The 18465-nt window shown below is 50.3% G+C and overlaps 7 protein-coding genes across 7 annotated transcripts, besides 5 other annotated features; all 7 read right to left on the bottom strand.

The window, feature by feature from the left end:
• Positions 1 to 18465: part of a sequence feature (heterozygous, non-Esmeraldo-like haplotype) that runs on past both edges of the window.
• Positions 229 to 252: a sequence feature (AT_rich).
• On the bottom strand, positions 279 to 3416 carry Tc00.1047053508153.870 (hypothetical protein, conserved; the record flags this gene model as incomplete). The annotated part of the gene is made up of 1 exon (XM_817039.1): positions 279 to 3416. One exon carries the CDS (start codon positions 3414 to 3416, stop codon positions 279 to 281), a length of 3138 nt encoding a protein of 1045 aa, XP_822132.1.
• Positions 3886 to 3909: a microsatellite.
• On the bottom strand, positions 4076 to 7279 carry Tc00.1047053508153.860 (hypothetical protein, conserved; the record flags this gene model as incomplete). The annotated part of the gene is made up of 1 exon (XM_817038.1): positions 4076 to 7279. The coding sequence occupies one exon, from the start codon at positions 7277 to 7279 to the stop codon at positions 4076 to 4078; it is 3204 nt and encodes a 1067-aa protein (XP_822131.1).
• On the bottom strand, positions 7761 to 12689 carry Tc00.1047053508153.850 (hypothetical protein, conserved; the record flags this gene model as incomplete). The annotated part of the gene is made up of 1 exon (XM_817037.1): positions 7761 to 12689. One exon carries the CDS (start codon positions 12687 to 12689, stop codon positions 7761 to 7763), a length of 4929 nt encoding a protein of 1642 aa, XP_822130.1.
• On the bottom strand, positions 13126 to 14847 carry Tc00.1047053508153.840 (hypothetical protein, conserved; the record flags this gene model as incomplete). Its single annotated transcript, XM_817036.1, has 1 exon — positions 13126 to 14847. One exon carries the CDS (start codon positions 14845 to 14847, stop codon positions 13126 to 13128), a length of 1722 nt encoding a protein of 573 aa, XP_822129.1.
• Positions 14930 to 14950: a sequence feature (AT_rich).
• Tc00.1047053508153.830 (peter pan protein, putative) lies at positions 15199 to 16293 on the bottom strand (the record flags this gene model as incomplete). The annotated part of the gene is made up of 1 exon (XM_817034.1): positions 15199 to 16293. The coding sequence occupies one exon, from the start codon at positions 16291 to 16293 to the stop codon at positions 15199 to 15201; it is 1095 nt and encodes a 364-aa protein (XP_822127.1).
• Positions 16590 to 17420, bottom strand: Tc00.1047053508153.820 (inorganic pyrophosphatase, putative; the record flags this gene model as incomplete). The annotated part of the gene is made up of 1 exon (XM_817032.1): positions 16590 to 17420. One exon carries the CDS (start codon positions 17418 to 17420, stop codon positions 16590 to 16592), a length of 831 nt encoding a protein of 276 aa, XP_822125.1.
• Positions 17517 to 17560: a microsatellite.
• Tc00.1047053508153.810 (hypothetical protein, conserved) lies at positions 17697 to 18281 on the bottom strand (the record flags this gene model as incomplete). Its single annotated transcript, XM_817030.1, has 1 exon — positions 17697 to 18281. One exon carries the CDS (start codon positions 18279 to 18281, stop codon positions 17697 to 17699), a length of 585 nt encoding a protein of 194 aa, XP_822123.1.

The following is an 18465-nucleotide window of genomic DNA, read 5'->3' as shown; positions in this document are numbered from 1 at the left end:
AATGGAAAAGGGGAAAAGGGGGCAAGAAAGAAAAAAAAAATAGGTGTAAAAACAAATGAGCAAAAACGCTAGAAAGCAAAAAAAGAACATTGAGTCCACATTGCACCCCTCTTTTTATTCCATTTTTGGCGCAGGCGGTGCCAAGCATTTCGTGCCGCCTCAACTGCCATGTATTCCCATGCAATGCCTTCATTGTAAGGAACAAAGTGGAAAAAAAACAGCGACGCCAAAAAAAAATAATAATAATTTTTTGTTGTTAAAAACAGATGATAAAGACATCACGTGGGCGCCATCACCATGGAACCTGCCTCCACCGCCAACCAGAGAGTTTGCAACAACTCTGCAAAGCGCTTGTCCGTAAAAGTTCCCGGGACCACAAAAAGCTCCATGCGTTGGCAGAATGCAAACACGCCAAGTACACCCAAGAAAGACTGCTCCACCGTCTTTCCCACTTGGCGTACAAACGCCTGATCCGCCTCCCTCTCGTCCAAATCCTCGATGGGGATTCTCAGCGCAAAACACAATTCCTCCAGCACAAGAACGGGAAGCACGCGTTGCAGTATGAGGACATCCTGTGACCGCTCACTTTGCTTCTGTATCCACTGTGCGCTACCAGGACGGTGTGGAACTGCCACAGGACACTGCATAACCGCCTCAGCATCCACAAGGGGCATCAATGCAAGGTCCGCAAGAAGTTCGCCCAAAATGGCACGTAGCTCGCCCTGAGAGGTTTCATTCGGCGAGCGTTTATATGCGCGTCGTGGTGGTTCTTCCTCGGCACGAGACCGGGATCCATCCTTTGTGTGTAATGTCATCAGCACAATTTCATCATCTTCAGTCAAATGAGGTACAAAATGGGTAAAGAGATGAGTCAAAAATGATAGCCATAATCGCAGTAAGCCAACTGGTTGCAACTGAAAGCCTAGTACCATACGATGTGCCAACTGGATAAGAACTCGAAAGACACCAATATCCCTTATCGTACAGAATGTAGCCTCCCGCCCCAAATAATCCATTGCACCTTCCCGCACATGCTGTTTCTGTTGCTCCCACTCTGCAAAAAGTCGCGAAAAGTTAAGCGACAAAGTGCGAAAAATGGAGATGAGCAACAACGCGCCGCAGGGTGCAGGAAATTGCACAGGCGTCTCTAAACGCAATAAATCATCCATCACCTCCATTGTGGTCGTTGCCGCCTCGCCTTCAGACGCCAGCATCCGCAAAAAAGGATCGTCCGAAAGATCTCCACACAGAGCTGCCGCTGCATCCTCTGCTGGATTAAGAACATCGGCATATTGCACAAAAATATGACTCACCTCCGTGAAAGCCTCTTCGGCAGAAAAAGAATCCCGTAAATTCGCCCAAATATAATTGTATAGAACCTGTCGAATTCGAATCCCACGAAGGCACCAAGGTAGCACAAGAAAACCTGATGCAAGGAGCATCATAATACACTGCTGGATCTCGTAGTATTGTTCCCCATCCTCATGTTCAGCAAAGCCGCCGTGGCGTTCTGAACACAGCATAGCCAGAATAGGTAGAAGTGTGTCGCTTAGAACATCGCACACATTCAGATTTGTCTTCCCAATACGTTCAAGAAAGATAAATACAGCATGCAACAAACACATCAGCAGTAAGGCGTCTTCCCCAAGGGCCTGCACAACTTGAGTGTGAACATGATGTAAATGCCACTGCAACAGCGACTTCTGAGTATCCGTCACGTTACTGCCATCGGGCACAATAACAGTCAGCAAAGAACGCCGTATCGCCTCACGTTCCTTGTTGACAATAACAGCATACAGTTGACGCAACAAAAGAACAAGGGTGTCCTGTTCTACCAACGACAGAACGGCAAAGCAACTTGGATGATACGTTCTTAGAAAATATTCAGTGGCATATGATGAAAACCCGAATGCCGGCGTCTCCTCTGTCGTGGGCACTGTTCTTGATCCTCCCTTTGTTTTGTCACCAACAGCGTCCGTTTCAAGCATGCGCGGACGCTTTGTACCGGAAAAGCATCTCAACTCTGCCGACACCAGCCGTTCCAAATGCTCCTCCGACAGCTCACGGTGCCGTCGGCGTATAGCGGAAATAATGGAATCCGTGGTTTCCACCGTGCCCGGCACCTCTTCAGTAGCCTCCTGTGCACGCACAAGTGACTGTACGAGACAAAACGCATTTCCCCATGCAGCAGCTACCAATTTACGTGCCCAGGACACCACTAACGAATTTGATATGAAAGCAGGTGGCAACGACTCCATTGCAATTTCCACTTCCATTGAAGCCCTCCAGAAAAAGGACTGTCGACACACAACATTATGCACCGTCACGGGGGAGTTACCCATGGCCACGCTGTCGGACGAGAGACGAACCGTGAGATATCCCCGCAAGTGTTCTTGCATTTTTCCAATAAACATACGTTGAGCCTCCAAGAAGAAAAGATTGTCCTGGGCATCGGAATTGGTATCCCTCTTAAGCAGAATAAGAGCACCCGTGTAAGCTGAAAGAAGAGCCACTAAAAATGTCCAAACAGATTCACGAAATGCCTTTTCCACATCATTCATTGTCCCGAAAAAAAAAGCGAACAAATCCTTTAATACGGATTTCGTCGAACCGTCTACTAGGCACTCCATTTCAGCTCGAGCGCTCCCAGTGAGTGCATCCTTTTCATCCTTGCAGGCGCCTCCCGCAAGAAGTTTTCTCACACACCGCAGCAGATTACTCAAATTATTTCGAATGATGGCATCAACGCCAATACACAAACCCCTAAAGGATCCTGTAGACTTCAGCAACTCCTCTAAATCCTGCATGGCTCCTGGACAAAGAAGCTTTTTGTTATTTCCCATCCCATCATCATGACACGTCTCTTGTCCTTCATTCCCCATGACTGCTTCCCCACTATCCGATTGGATGCACACCAACTCCCTCGCAACCGCGTCGGTGATACTTTGAAGGAGAAGAAAACCAAAAACAGAATGACCCTCTTCCCGCCACCAACGGCGCAGTAATGGAATCAAAAACCTGCGACGCCAGTAATGAGACTTAGCGAGACGCGTGAAAAGTGTCCGAGCCTTCTGAAAGGATCCAATTTTAGGCAAGGGCAACGGAATCGGCGGAGACGCTCCAGGAGTTTCGCCCGTCTCTCTCGAAGATGTCCCCGATGATAAATAAGAACATAATTCATTGAGATAGACGTCTTGAGCAAAAGAGTCATCTTCCGAAGAGGGATTCACGCTACGGAGAGAGGAAATAACTCCCGCCTCACTGTTTCCATCTGGCGAGGTAGAAATGCCTTTTCGTGTCGGCCCTTCAGTTGCTTTTCTTCGTGTGACACCGAGAAGAACACCTACCAAGCAGTTTAGCAACGTTTCCGTCTCCGGAGGGCCTTGCAGTTTCGCTGAAAAATCGGTGATCTTCATTGTCTCTTGATGCGCGTTGTCGCTTTTTGCGTCACCGGCGCGGGTGTCAGATGAATGTGACGAGTGCAACGACGAACACAACCCAGTAGAAATTCCCCCCTTCCCCAGCAAACTGACTCGCTGGTTACTCAGCCAAACACACACAAAAAAAACACCCTCGGAAGAATAAAATAATGATGCGCCGCACAGCCCGCAGCGAGAACAAAAGGTAGCGAGAAGGAATTTAAGGAAAAGGAAGAAGATAGAAAAAAAAAAAGACTTAAAAAAAACAAAGGCAGAACACAACTACAAGGCAAGGCGGTTCAATATATATATATACATGTCAGTAAAAACCCAACAACAAAAGGAGGCACCCACTACAAACCGCGCCCCACGGAATAAGTCTAGCAAAAGGGTCTCTAGATGCCCTGTTCTCCATTATTCCACACTCAAAACTACAGTGACCATCATGGAGCTCAATCGAAAAATGGAGAAAGAGAGAGAGAGAGAGAGAAAAAAAAAAACCTCTATCCATATATATATTATCTATACACTGGGTATCTCTGTTCTATAAAAAAATAGATGTTTCATTTTGCATGTTTTCACTTTTCCTTCGCCTTTTAAAATTATCGTCTCGATCCCTTTCTTTTCCCTTCTCCCAGGTTCCCCAATCGCCCAGGCTACTCACACGTTGTGAGCAACTGAAGTTCCTTCACATACTGCTGCAGCTCTTCCTCCTTCATTTCCTCTATAAGTAGCACCAGGTATCGCAAACATGTCTTTCCGTCTCCAATGACACGAATACAGTGCAAAATTTCACGTTTTTCTCGACAGGAGTCACACGCAGTTACCACAGAAAGTGGATTTGCAGCGCAATCACCTTCCTCACCATAATCCTCCTCACCAGTGTGCCTCAACTCATCGGGGGTAAAATGATAATACTCTACAACGTCAAGAGGAATCTCGGTATCCAAGAGCATTCCGCTTTCGGTAAGAATATCGACACAGCGCTTTCGCTCTTCTAACACCTCAGGAGGAATAAAAGAAGGCTTACCAGTAATTGCAGCCTTACTCCACCACCGCGAGTCTAGAATAGAAACAAGGGTTTCTAGAGCTTCCTGAACAGCCTCTGCGTCTTCACGGAGTTGATTTACCCATTTCTTTACGGCGTAACTTCTTGCATTGGAATGGAGAGAGCATGGTGACAACAAAGGCGGTGGTGGAGAAAAAATAACAGGCTCATTCGCTGCTTTTACGCCATGTAAGGGAGTCGCGGAAGATGATAAAATAGGTTTGTTGCCTTTCTGCGACTGAAGAGACGAGTAAACCCTATGCGCCTTAACAGGTGAGCACTCAGCAGATGGAGACAAAAGCATAGGTCGCCCCAAATCACTTTTCACCAAACGAGGCCTACCATTTGGCTCCCCGGAAACCTTCCCGTCGGCACGGAAACGAGAATCCAGCATTTCCATATCAGGTAGGATTTCCGTGACATTTATTGAAGCAGCCTGGCATTCATCGTGATCCTTACGAATAGGTGAGATATACACTTCTTTTTCCTCAGATTTAGTGTAAGAAATATCCGGAGTCTTTGGACTCGGCGATATACGTTGAGGTGTATCTCCAAATGGTGCACTGCGGCGGATCCGACACTCACGGAGACGTAGCCACTGTTCATGATCCAGCGTCGCATCGCGGTGCACTGCTGGCATCTTTTTTTCGAGTGGAATTGTTCGATGCTTCTCGATGTTTTCTTCACTAGCAACTTCCACGGGGAAAAGCCCTTGGGTAAATTCAGGGGCCTTCCGATTGCGGTCACCACTGAAAAGGTGTGGCCCGCTCCCCTGTCCAGAGCTCTCACGTTGTGCAGACGTGTCGTTAGAGAGCCCTTCAGATTCATTGTTCCCATCCCTGGATTCACCACTACCAGGTAAGTTGTCATAAACATGCGAAGCCTGTATGTTGGACAGTCGCTCCTCAAGCATCGATTCCAGGTACTTCCTTGACTCTTGGGCAAGACGCTTTAGCAGCTCCTTTCGAAGAGGCTCCCCATCCGCGAGGTATGCCGGACGCCGCTGTTCTTTCCCCTTTTTGTCATTTGCTGCTCCTCGTGCTTGCAACGCCTTTGCCGTGCGCACAGCCCGTGCAGCATCACTGTATCCAGATCCCGCTCCAACTGCAGTACCACGCGTCAGCAGATGCATGAAATTGGCACACTGTGTTACCTTCGTCGCTTTCCCATCCTCTGCAGAGATCAAAGAAACGTTTATACCACCGATACTATCCCCGGGAGCATATGGTATACGAATATCGCTGCACTCTTGTTGTGCCTTTGCCGCAAATCGTGAAAAAGTAAGGCGCTCACCATCAATAGAAAGCAGCGACGGGCAGAGATTACGCAACACAGGACGATAACTACCTTTTATACATTTCACCACTGGGTTGCCACGCAGCAGCAAGTGTCGCAATCCTCTTGCCAGTGACAGAGGGCGGATGGAAGCCTGCGTTTTAAGTCTATTATGCGCCAAGTCAAGCGTCTCCAGCAGAAGCAGATGTGCAATGCCCTCAACAAAGGCGATTTCGTTGTAGGCAAGAAAAAGATGAGATAAAGCGAGGTTTCGCTCCAACCCACGAATAGACTGTAAGCGGTTTCTACGTGCATTCAGAAGTGTAAGCATTCTGCACTGCCCCACACCCGTAAGCTCTCGTAACTCATTCTCACTCACATCCAGACGCAAAAGCGACGGTGGCAAAATTTTTAATGACTCCAGACGGTTTTTGCGAATGCAAAGAACTGTCAAAGAGTGAAAAGAAACCATTGATTTAATCCCTGCCCGAAGAAATGGCGTCTGCTTAGGCGGAAACGCGTGCGACACCGCCTCGCCAGACGACGCCACAACGCTCCAGATATCGTCGGTGCCATAAAGCGCCTGCAAACGACCCGTGGGCACCGCATTCGAAAGATCCAGCACAACCGCCAAGAGAGGGCTGAGGTTCGCCGTCACGTCGAGGGGCTCCCCGCAATCGCCCCCGCGAGGAGGAGCCTCCTCCTCCCTCTTCTCGCTCTTCCCCGCGCCAGCCGAATGCCGCCGGCCACTCGCCTCCATTCGGCGGCTCCGTTCCTCAGGTGCGGGGCCACTCGCCGAGCTCGGCGCCCGTGCAGCGACTTCGACCGCTGCCACGTCACGCGGGGCCTCGCCCTCGCTTTGGCGGCTCCGCGGTCGACCCCGCCCGCCCAGCTCGCTCCCCACCGCGGTGGAGGAAGCAGCCCCGCTCGCAAACAGCGCGGAACGACGCTTCCGCAGCGCCTCCGCATCCAAACCGCGGCGCCACCCGCCCGCCGTAGAGGCAGAAGAGGCGCTTTCCCTAAGCGACGCCGCGGCAGCCACCCCAGCCGTCCCCGCAGTCGGAGGCAGCCGAAGAGCGCAGGGGGCGGGGGACAGCTCGCGGGCCTCCTCTATGCGCTGAATGGCCGCCGGCGTCATCGCATTGCCCCGCGCATCAAGCAGCACCACGGGAGGCGCGCAGCGAGACACCAGCAGCGACACGTGCGCCGAGAACCGGTCCGTCAGGCCATTGTCATTGAGCAAAACCGTCCAGCGGCGCACGCCGTGGGACTTCACCATCTGCGGCGAGCCGAGCTTCAGAAGGGCCTCCGCCACCGCAATCGCCCCCTTGTCGCCGAGGCCCGCTCCAGCCAAAGAAAAAACTGCTGAGGCCACCGTCCCAGTTTCCTCCCTCCCGTCGCCACCGCGCTCGACCAGCACCCGTCGCATGATGGAGCGGACGCGCTCGTCGCCATGCACCTCTCCCTGCCGACGAAGCCCCGCAAGCAGCAAATCTGCGAATGCTTTTTCGAAGTCTGCCGATTGTTCTCGGCCCATGGCGGGTTTCTGCGCAACGCTCGCCAAAGTTTGAACACCAGGCCACCGCCCTCGCAGCTGCAAGATCCAACGGAAGGGTGGCGATTTTCTCGTTCAAATCGCAGCAAGGGCGCGCAGCACACGAAAGGGATGTCCACTAAAAAAGACACACAAAAGCACACACACACAAAAAAAAAAAAAGAATTTGGGTGCTCAGCGCGCGTGCCAAATTAACCTTGTCAAAAAAAGGGAAAAGAAGCAGTGCCAGCAGAAGCAAATTGCGCAGAAGAAGAAAAAAGCTTACTCTAATAAAAAATATGCTCATTTTCATAAAAAGCCCCTTGCTCTTCTTTATTTAAATGATGACCAGCTCTTTTACCCACAGTATCGTTTTCTCACGGCGCCAAAATATATATGAATAATAATAAACTGAAAACGAGTGAGCCAAAAGAACTTCAGGGTTAAACGACACGGCAACCACATCTTTTTGCATCCGAGATTCTCAGGCCACAAGTTTACCCTGCACAAGAAGGGCGTAGAGTTGTTTATGTGTGTGTTCCCCTGCTATCTGGATGGTCTCGGCGGTTATTTGTAGCAGCAGCCGGCGCCGCATGAGTGCACTTCGTTTTTCGTACAAGGCATCAAACAGGTAAGGAACTACAGGGTGATTTCTTAGCCCCAATCGCACTATGTTGCTGGCCAGCTGGACAATAAGCATGAGGTCAGTCTGCCAAGCGCCGCAGTTCTTTTCCTCCCCAACGCCTTCTGCCCCCACAATTCCCAGCAGTGCGTCGGCGCATTGCTTTGCAAGAGCGCGATGCCGCAAGGGGGCTGTCCGAAGAGAAGCAGATAAAAGAATATTAATGTCTTGAGCCTGTTGTATCTTCACACCATCGTGAACCATTTCCTTCGCTTCCAGAGATTTTCTGGCAGACTCTAAAAGAAGATTGGTGGCCTGTTCAACCTTCTCTGCGTCTATGTGAGAAAACAGCTTAAGGATACTGATGCAGTGATTTAACTGTAAAAGAAGCTGCTTTCCTTCTGAAAGAGCAACTATGCGTTCAATAAAAGTTGTAATGATACCTTCTTCCAGGTCAACATGGGCAACAGCAAAGGCCTCCGCGAGAGTTGCCAACACATTTCCATCACATTTGTTGCTAATTTCCTTGAATCGCCGCGATAAAGCCGTAAACAAGACGCGGGAGCGCACGCCGCAACGAACAAATAAACGCGTCAGTTCTGCAAATGCACTGGGAGAAGTCTGTGGAAAAAGCGCGGACGCAGCATGTTCTGTCATGCATCTCAAAATGTTGTATTCGGTTGAACTCCTCCTTGCAATCAGTTCAAGCACCGCCATCATCGTCGACAGTGACAGGGCGGTGTGGTGCGACGCCATGTTCTGCAGCAAAAGATCACTGGTGGGGTCGTTGGGAAAAGCTTCGGTAAGGCATTGGAGTACAACCACGGCGTTGCTTGAAACAGAAGGAAGCGAGGCGGGATCATTTTGCAGTAAATGACGCACAAGCCCAATAAATACCGGCTGCGCGGCTGTAATGCATGCCGTCTGAATGTTTTTATCCCATGAGGCGTTCACTCCACACCGAACAAGACGCACCGCAAGGGGCAATGAAAATTTTAACTTGACGTCCGCCACACGTGCAAGGAGCACGCCAAATAAATATTGATGACTCACTCGTGCTGCCGCATAACTCTCTAGACATTCAACAACCTCCTTGGGGCCCAGAAGGGGGCGGACCTGAATGGTCCTAAGAATGTACGCTTTCATTACACGGTCGTTTAGTTCACCGTAACGATCCTCCTCCAGCTGTGAATACCCCTGTAATACGAGAGGAAGATCCGAAGCTGAGCAGTGCTGACGAACTCGTAACACTTCTTCCGCAAGAGAGAATGGAAGATCTTGAAGAAACTTCAAGTCATCTTCAGGAAGAGTGCCGTTTAGTTGTTGCAGCCTTTTAGTAATGCGTACAAGAATGCCAACTTCTCCCGGTGTTAAACGATGTCCGGAATAAATAATGCGTCGCAGGATTGCTGCATGGGCCAACCGAGTTGTGTCCTCCAATTCGCAAAGAACCCGCAAAGATGAAATTGTCTCTGGTACAGACAACGATGAATTCGTTGATACTGCCTCTTCCGTGAGGCGATTTCGTAGTTCAACAACGGCATCGGTATCGGATGGCACATTAAAAGCAACAAAAGAGCACAATACGGCTGACACCTCGGCTGGGAGCAACAACGGTCCCAATGCCTGCACCAAAGAGAGATACCGCGCCGTCAGTTTGTCCTGTCGGAGTTGACACACAGCTGCAGCAGAGACGAGCAAACGCGTCGCCGTCTTACTAGAGTGCCGCCTTTGATCCTCTGTACGGGCCAATTGAAGCTGCTTCGGTGCCGCCACCACCACAGCAGCAGCGAGTTGATCCAACAGTTGGCTAGAAAGGTGATGAATGGTGTGTGGTACGCACATCACCACTGTGATTTCGCTCAGTGCGTCAAGATCAAGGGTTTCATTGCACTGAACATCCCCGTTATTTTGTTCTTGCAGTACGCGCGTCAGTGTGGGGTCCAATACGTCTGTGCGGAATGCCCTTAACTCGGCTGGTTCCGCCTCCACAGTGTACTCGGAAACAAGTCGGAAAAGGAGACTCACAAGGGAAAGCACCTGATAACGCTCTTGGGCCACCACAATAGTCCCACCGCGACGAACAACGGCGGCAATCGGCTTCAAGTGGACGGCAACAACGTCATTGAGAAAAATACTACAATGTCGCAATCCAGGCGATTCGGGATGACGCGCAACACCAAACTCTCGCTGTTTGGCTGTCAAATATGAAACAAGGATATTCATTCGTATGACCGTCTCCGATAGCGAGGCAAGATGGGTGTCAGAGCCGCCGGATGTTAGTCCCTTTACAACCATGGTATGTAATCCAACGAGCTGTTTAGCCGTCGTCGCATTCATACCGCATGCGGCCACATACACGGTGAAGTGTAAAACCAGCTGTAGCAGTTGCGCCGCTTCCTTTTCCTCCGCGTCACTCATAGCGCTGGCACGTTTTGTTTTCGCCAATCGTCTTTGCACAGCCTCCACAACACGTGGAACAAAAAAGGCTGTCACTTCCGACAAGGATTGTTCAACCTCAGTAGATGTCGTCATGCTCGATTTTTGCTGGTGCCGATCATGTTGGCACCGCCCAGCGGTGCGGAAGCGCTCAACAAATCCGTCAATCAACAGTGACAGCCCATCAACAAGGTACTTATACGATCCTTCCCACTCCAGTAGCGTGAGCAGCCGCACAAGCTGTGAGCTGAGCTTCTTCTCTTCTCCCCGCACAAGTAGCTCCACGGCAGTCCCAAAGGCCAAATGAAAAATAACTTCAAGGGGCACAAGGCCATCCTTTTTCCCGCTCGTGTTTTTCTCTACAGGCGAAAAATTTTCCAACAACTCAGCAAGTGGCCTCGGCCCCTCAATGCAATCTGTTGGTGTCACACCTGCGCGGTTCTCTGCCCTAATACGCGCTTCGATAAGCGCTGCGACCTCCGTAGTAAGCAACATGGAGAGCCGCGCGGGCAATGGGGAAAGGGCAAATGACCGTGAGAAGAGGGCAGCGGCTTGTAACAGCTCAAGCACCTCCATCGCGTTGTGTCCAACGCATAACCCACTGCTGAGCACCGCCTCAGGATCAAACCCCGCAGAAAAAAGTCCATACGCGATGGTTGCGCGTCTCGATCGCGGAGAAGTCACCTCCGCGTCATCCTCTTCCTTTTCGTCGGCATCAACGCAAAGATCACCTTCTTTCTTAGCGGATACCCTCTTCACCGCCTGCAATTGTTGCGCTATCCGGTTGACCGCAGCGTCATCTGCACGCTCGCAAAAGAGAGCCGCACCCGTAAAAAGAGCTGCCTTAACGTAATCGCCAATGTCGTTTGAAGTTAATGCCCGTACACGCTGTGCCATTTCCGGAGTGCACAAGACCTCTGTAAATAGGGTTGGTCGTGCACCCACAGCACCACACAATTTTAAAAAGCATTCAGAAGCGGTGCGTTTCAGGCGTTCCCGCAAAAGAGGGGAAAGAGCCGTGTCAAGCATTGATAAAAGCCTCAGTGCGTCCAACAGGTCGAACCCGTGCGCTCGGAGATGCTTCATACTGGCATTTAGAGAATCCTCAGATGAATTGTGACTCAGATATACGTCTATGGCCGTCTGCACTTGAGAGGTGCCCCTTTCCCATGTTTCTTTGTGCGAAGAGTACATTTGTAATTCGGTTGCCATGGCAGAACTGAGAAGGAAAAGAGCCATATTCACCACACCCTCTGTTAGTGTCTGTAGTTTACGATCGCCTGCCTCCTGGGCTATGTGATCGGCAGCTGGTACGGCAGCGTCTGCAAGTAATTTTTGGGTGGTCTCTTCTAACCATTTGCTGTGTTCAATAGAGGCACCTCTTTTATCTCCCACTTTCTTCTTATTTCCTTTGGACGCATCGGATATCCTCGTGGAAGTGGCATTCATCTCAAAATAATTCCTTCGAAACTCCAATAAAATCCACATCAGTGTAGTCCGCATTACAATCTCATCTCTTTCTCCTCTCTTGGTGCTATTCTGATCTTGATGCCACCACATCGTCGTCGCTCGCACAAGCTCCTCCATCACTGCCTCGTATACCGGAGTGCTGCTAAAGGCACTCGTGCGATACACACGCAAAAAAGCAACAAGAGTGGAGAGATGATCCACGTTACGGACAAGTTCAATTGCGTGAAGAACAACAACGCCACTTCGGGAGAGTGGCGTCTGTTGGTAAACTTGCAGCACGCCGTGAAGTGTTGGATATTCTTCTGGTAGCTTCACGGCACGGACGAGAAGCGCAGCGAGGGCAGTGGCCCCAAGTTGAGGCTTTCCTTTTGTGCCAGCCGCAACCGCCACGTGAGACGCGGCATTTTTATTTTCGACTTGGGTCTCCCCGCTCTCGACATCCTCCGGTTGCACGTTTGCGCACGCCGCACCCCATTCCTCCACTACGCGGAGAACATCAACTGTGAAGCTCGGCGTTGCAGACTCACTCGTCTCATCGCTTGTAGTGGGAGTGGGCCCTCTTACTTCCTTTGCCACAGACTGCACGCCCTTCGTCTTCTTTGCACGTGGCAAGGAGGCCAGTGAACCTCGCGGATTCAAAACCTCAGTGTCATGACCGTCCCCTTTGTTTTTTCGCTGCCGGCGTCGTGGCGGCGGGTCATTCTTCTGTGTTGGTGATGCAGAAGCTCCCAATGCTGCTGCCTTTCCGGGTTCTGATGTCTTCGTTCGTCGTTTGGGTGCCAGTTGCAGGGCGGAATTGCTTAGCAGGCGGACACTGCCGCCGGGGACAAGCGCCACGAGCGCAACTCTTGACACGACGTGCCGGCCAAGCCTAAAAAGCATATTTCCCTCGCCTCTACCAAACACACGTGCAGCCAACCCCGCTCTTTTCCCTTCACTTCTCTACCTACGGTCCGTTTGGAAGGATGCATGCCAGACGAGTGTCGTGCACAAATCATCCACAGAAACAAAAAAGGCAAAGAGGAGCAAAGACAGAGTGCAACACACGAAAAAACAATGCAGTAACAACGAAAAAAATACCCCCCCCCCAAAAAAAAAAAAAAAAAAGTACGTACCACGCGAAAAAAACAAAAACAAAAAAACAACAGCAGTAAAATCAACAACACCAGTTACAACCTCCCACCGCCCCGTAACCGCGCGCTCAAACTTGACAAACGGGTGTCGCAAGAGTCCAACGCGCAAGTCAAATCCAAACATTTTAATAAAAGAAGCAACTACAAACAAACAAAACAAAATGTCCATTGATTCCTTTCAAAACTCATTTTTCATTTAAGTTCGGCCAATAAACTCGCCCGTGTCGCAGTACAGAACGCACATCCGGAACAACCAGCAGGGCCTCCAACAAGGGAATGAGAGATAACAAAACATCATCGCTTGCAGCATTGTCTCCTGTACCCATGACTGCGGGTGGAAAAAAGGGGGGTACAACAAGGGCATTCTCTCGGTTGGCCAAAACACTTTCCTCCGTGTTGTCCACCATAATCATTAACTCTGGTGGTACTTTTAAGATCCTGAGATCCTTCACAAGTACCGTGCCACTCACACCCTCACCTCCATCAGATTTTCTGGCGCCCTCGTGAACACAAGAAGGCGGAACAGTGTCACCCATGCGACCAGCCACAACATCGTTGGCGGCTGTTCCACAACTTCTCTCTGGTTGTCCCGTCAAACTTGTCACATTCTGCGCAGCCGTTTTAGTGGAAGATCCCACACTTTCAGCCAAGCTACGCCCTCCGGGCGACACTCCACACGCAGATCGTGGGATCTGTCTGCAATGATGACGGTAGTAGCGACGCCTAATGAGGCGTTCCGGGTCCAGTCGACGAAGAATAGAATCCGCATACGGCTTCGTGGCGGAAGTAAAAAGGGCAAGATTAAACAGCTTCGCCAAAGTTCCAATGAATAAACGTACGTGGGGCCTTTCCCAAACGTAAAAGAGTTCCGCTCCAGAGGCGGTCGGAATGACCTCCGAAAAAGTCGGGGGAGAACAGGAGGAGGTACTTTTTGTAGATACAAAGCAGAGTGTCTCGTCAAGATCCATTATCAGTACTTTCTGACGCGTGGCTTGGTACGAAAGCACGTGATGGGATGTGATGGAGGCAATGGGCTGCAGCGGCATTCTTGACCCCTTTGAGCGATCAAACTGCACCTGTTTGCTACTTTCCCGTCGATATACAACAGAAGGGACAGCCCGGAAGCTGCTATTACTTCTAGCATCCACAGAGCCAGAGGTCGTGTTGGACTGAACGCCAACACTACGCAACGGGTGGCACTGACTACTGGTAGTGCTACTGTATTCATCAGTGGTGATGGAAAAATCATCCCCGCGGCCATCGTGTCGTGCAAGGGAGCGGCCCGATGAATGTGGTGGCCACTGGGGTGCGGTGTGTCTCGTTGGTAACGCCGAAACTGTCGGTTGTTGAATGGGACCAATAATATTGCTCACAAGGCGGTGCAAGCTTTCGGAGTGACAAAGATGATACGCCGGCGAGACAAGGGGTGACGCACGTGTCTTCAGTACCCGCTCAGAGAGTTCACCCTTGTGACCACGCCGAACATGACGTTGAATCCAACACTCATTCTCCGCGGTATCTCCTTCGGCCATCGATAACGCGGGTTTTCGCCCCATCAACAGAGAATTGCCCTCCTTGCCGCTACTTTCTCTCGGTGAAGCATCATCCCAAGACGACCCCAACCTCTCTAGCGTTGTACAGCTGCTTGATGAAGCATGGGATACGGTAGGATTTGTACTGCGGCTTCGATGCAACGCCAATTCCGCCTTTTTCTTTCGGAGCTGCACCAAAGGGTGGGGATAGGCAAGATGACTTCGTCCGGTGAAGAAGCAAAAGAGTACGTAAAGCGTCTTATGGATGTTTTTCCATGCCACCACACAGTCTAATACAGCATCCTGAAAGAAACAAACAATACAAGGAACGACACTTTTAACTAACCGTTTCATATGACCCCGTGTTGGCCACATAAACCTATAGGTTTACTAAATATTTATATTTAAGTAACTATTATATAAAACGCAGATATTACTTTGTGTATCCACCCTCTAGAATAAAAAAAAATAATAATAACAGATTTCAGAAAATAAAAATGTGATGGTACATCTCATAAAATTCCATGAATTCATGTGGCTCTTTCAACCGTAAGAATCATGTATTCATGTTTTTTTTTAACCGTCATTTATGCATCTTCCATTCTCACTCTCTCTTTTCCAAGGAATATTTCCCTTCAAATTTCTTGTCCGTTGCATTCTTTCTTTCCCCTCTTTACTCTTCGCTCGTCGCGCTCTTGTCGCATAGGAGAGGGAACCATCCCCGCATTACTCCGCGTCGGCGCCATAACCGGAATCCACAACCTCCAAGGGGTTCTCCGCCTGCTGCCGCATGGTCTCTTCGCGTCGCAGCCGCTTTGCTCGCAGGCGTTCTTCTTTCATGTTCTGTTTTCGGCGCACATTTTCGTCCTGTTCAGCCTTTCGTTTGGCCTTTTCGCTTCGCCTTGCGCGAACCTTCACGGCATTCTCTGCCACCTCTGTCGGTGTCTTGCTCTCAAACCTATGAAACAGCACTTCGCCACCGGCAAACCCGTTTGTCACCTTCACAAGCTGCAATGTGAGGCGAGGGCCAATCTCGTGCAGTTTAATGCGGCATTGTTCGCGGTGCTGACGAAATGGCTGGGCGAGTGGCACCTCCTCCCCCTCACCGTCCGTGTCGGACCACACATCTTCACGGTGAAGAACATCGTCGATAGACTCCAAAGTCCCAAGCTTCGTTGGGCAACGGCGCTCAAGAAGCTTTTTAACTGTTTTACTGACGCCCACAGCCTTCGCATTGATAAAATAGTGTCGCACCTCCACAAGATGTTCCACATGGTCGTAGTGAAAGAGGCACACGCGTTGAATGTCGGAGTTCTTCACCAACTGAATGTTCACCGTTGGAAACATGCCCCTAAAAGTTGCCTCCAACAACGGCACTTCAGGGCGCCGCCGTGCATCCGGGTGGGTAAAGTTGTTTAAGACGACAATAGGTGCCGCCTCCCAGACGGCTTGGTTGAGTGAAATGGGACGGCGTTGTGTCGCGACAATCTCATGACGCAACGTAAAGGAAAGGACACGGAAGTACAACGTCGGACCGTTCGCAAACCGCATGATACGTAGTGACGTTCCATGCGAAGGTGCCGTAAATAACTGTAGGTGGGAGACACTAAATGTTGAGGCAATGGCCAGAAAGTCTTTAAGAGAACTGTTCTTGCCGTGGAGATTCCTGCTGCTCCAGGGAAGGAAGACGGCACGCCAATCATGCATGAGAGCACGAACGTTGTTTCCAACCTCACCTCTGTAAATAATAATAGATTTCGGTGTGGCCTTGTCCGCCTCCGCGGTGTCCACCGTCCCCGGCATCACTTTAGACTTGCCCATAACGTGAGTCCGTGTGTGTGTGTGGCTGGAGGTGTGTATTTGTCGGTGTTATCTTTACAATGACTACTGTTCCCTGCCAACGCAACCTGCTAGAAACTCTCGTCCGCCACTACCGTCAAAGCAAAAAAAAAAAACATGAAATAAACTATATATATATATATAACAACCAAAGAGCTTGAAAGAACCCCGATTTGCGTCAAAAACAATAACAACACAAAAAAACATTTTATTTTAGATTTCTTACAATAATATCCTTGCCAAATTAAAACTTGGAAATGCGAAATTGCAGACCATTGTCACGCATCCTGGCAATAACGCAGCCAATAGCCGGGGTTTTGAGCGTTGCCATCGATAAGAGTGGCGTACTGGCGTGAGCACGCCCTAATCACGTGTAAGGCCTCCTCGGCTCCACGCAGTTCACCATTAAACGCCAACTCATTCCGCTTCTTTCCATCAGTTGTCTTGTAATCACGCATCCACCGCACAATCGTGTCCCTCAGTTCTTGGGGAATTTTATCAAGGCTTTCGTACATTTTGCCCTCAGGTCGCAGCGTTTCCGCTATGATTTTCCAGTCCGTCTCACCCTCATCAATAAGCCCCAACACGCCAAGCACGCGCACAGCCCAAATCGAGCCCATAGGGAGAGGGGAATCGGAGACTTCCACAATGTCTATGGGATCTCCGTCGCCAGTGCATTTTGTGTCCGCGTCCACCAACAACGGATCCTCCCATGTTTGTGGAGCAAAGCCGTAGTTGAACGGAATGTCACCGTACGTGTAAAAACGCAGCGGTTTCCCCTCCTTCTTTTTGTGAACATCCTGTGCAAAGGGGTTGTGCGGTTCCTCCTTCTGCAACTCCACCTTCGCCCGAGTTCCCTTTGGGATCTCACAGACAAACGTGACGATGGATGGATCCGCGGCAGGATGCAGGCTGAGATCATGCCACGCAGAGCGCATCCCCGTCGTCGGCATCGCGGGTTCCGTCCGTGCCTCCGTCACCGGAACCGAGTCGCTGGTAAAGAACATGCGCCATGCATGCGTGCTTGGGGCCCCAACTTCCTGCCGTCTCCACCTTGGCAGCGCCAGGCTAAGCCCAGCAGCGCACCGAACAATGCGGGTACCACGCATTTCACCGCGCCTCTCAAGAACGACCCGAAAACGCACCCAAGAAAAACTAAAACAAAAAACAAAATCATTCAAATACAAAAACAGCAAACATCAACCAAAAAAAAAAAAAAAAGAAAAGGAAAAGACAAAAAAAAAAAAAACGCCGGTGTCGGATACGCACCCACAGGTGCCTTCCACCCGCCGTGCGAATAAGGATATAAACTCCGCTCCTTTTGCTTCTTCGTAGCTGGTTGATGGGCGCCCCTTTCGGGTGAAATCCCAAGGAAAGAAAGAAAACTATTTTACGCTCGAGATCAAAAGTCCGCAGCACCTCCGCAGTGCCTGAGACACAGCGCAAAATACAGGCCAAATAATGTACCACGCATACGACCAAACAATTCCAATGGTGCGACGCGCAAAGGGAACATAACTCAGCGCATACCACAACAAACAGCATACCTGAGCAACGGCAAAGACAATAGCTAAAACACTTGACTTCCAGTGGAGCACAGAAACAAGCGTCAAGATGACGGAAACAGCGTACATAACTGCTGCCTCCATACGCTTGGCATCAAAAATAGACCGAATCTGCTGTTGGATGCCCACCAGAAAGGTTGTCGACCCCAAACAGAAAAGGTTTCCTGCCGTAAGAAAAAAGGCAAACTTCTTTGGAAAAACGGCAACGCTTGGAGCAAATACTGTTGCAATCGCAATGAAGCATAAACCCATACCAAGAGTGGCGAAGAAACCCACAAAACGTTGGTGGTATGTAAGAGACGACATTTCTTGCAGATCACCCATGATTCCATTCTCCCGTGGCATTTCCATAACTTCCACCTCCTCTGGAGGCTCGTCCCTGACGAGATTCCACGCCTGATGCATAAAATTGTCCCAGTAGCGGCCTGCGCCATCCAACACGGTGCCAATGCCATCCTCTGCCTGCCCGGTGAGCCCTGCCCCACCCGTGGAGCCGGTCGGAATGCGGCTTCCCGATGACAGCGTGTGACGCAACACTGTGAACCTTTTTCACTAGGCAAACAAAAAACTGCTTCTGCTGCTGCAAAAA

Source organism: Trypanosoma cruzi, genomic scaffold (genome assembly GCF_000209065.1).
Source record: "Trypanosoma cruzi strain CL Brener 1047053516697 genomic scaffold, whole genome shotgun sequence".
NCBI lineage: Eukaryota > Euglenozoa > Kinetoplastea > Trypanosomatida > Trypanosomatidae > Trypanosoma > Trypanosoma cruzi.
This window is presented reverse-complemented; position numbering and strand designations above follow the sequence as displayed.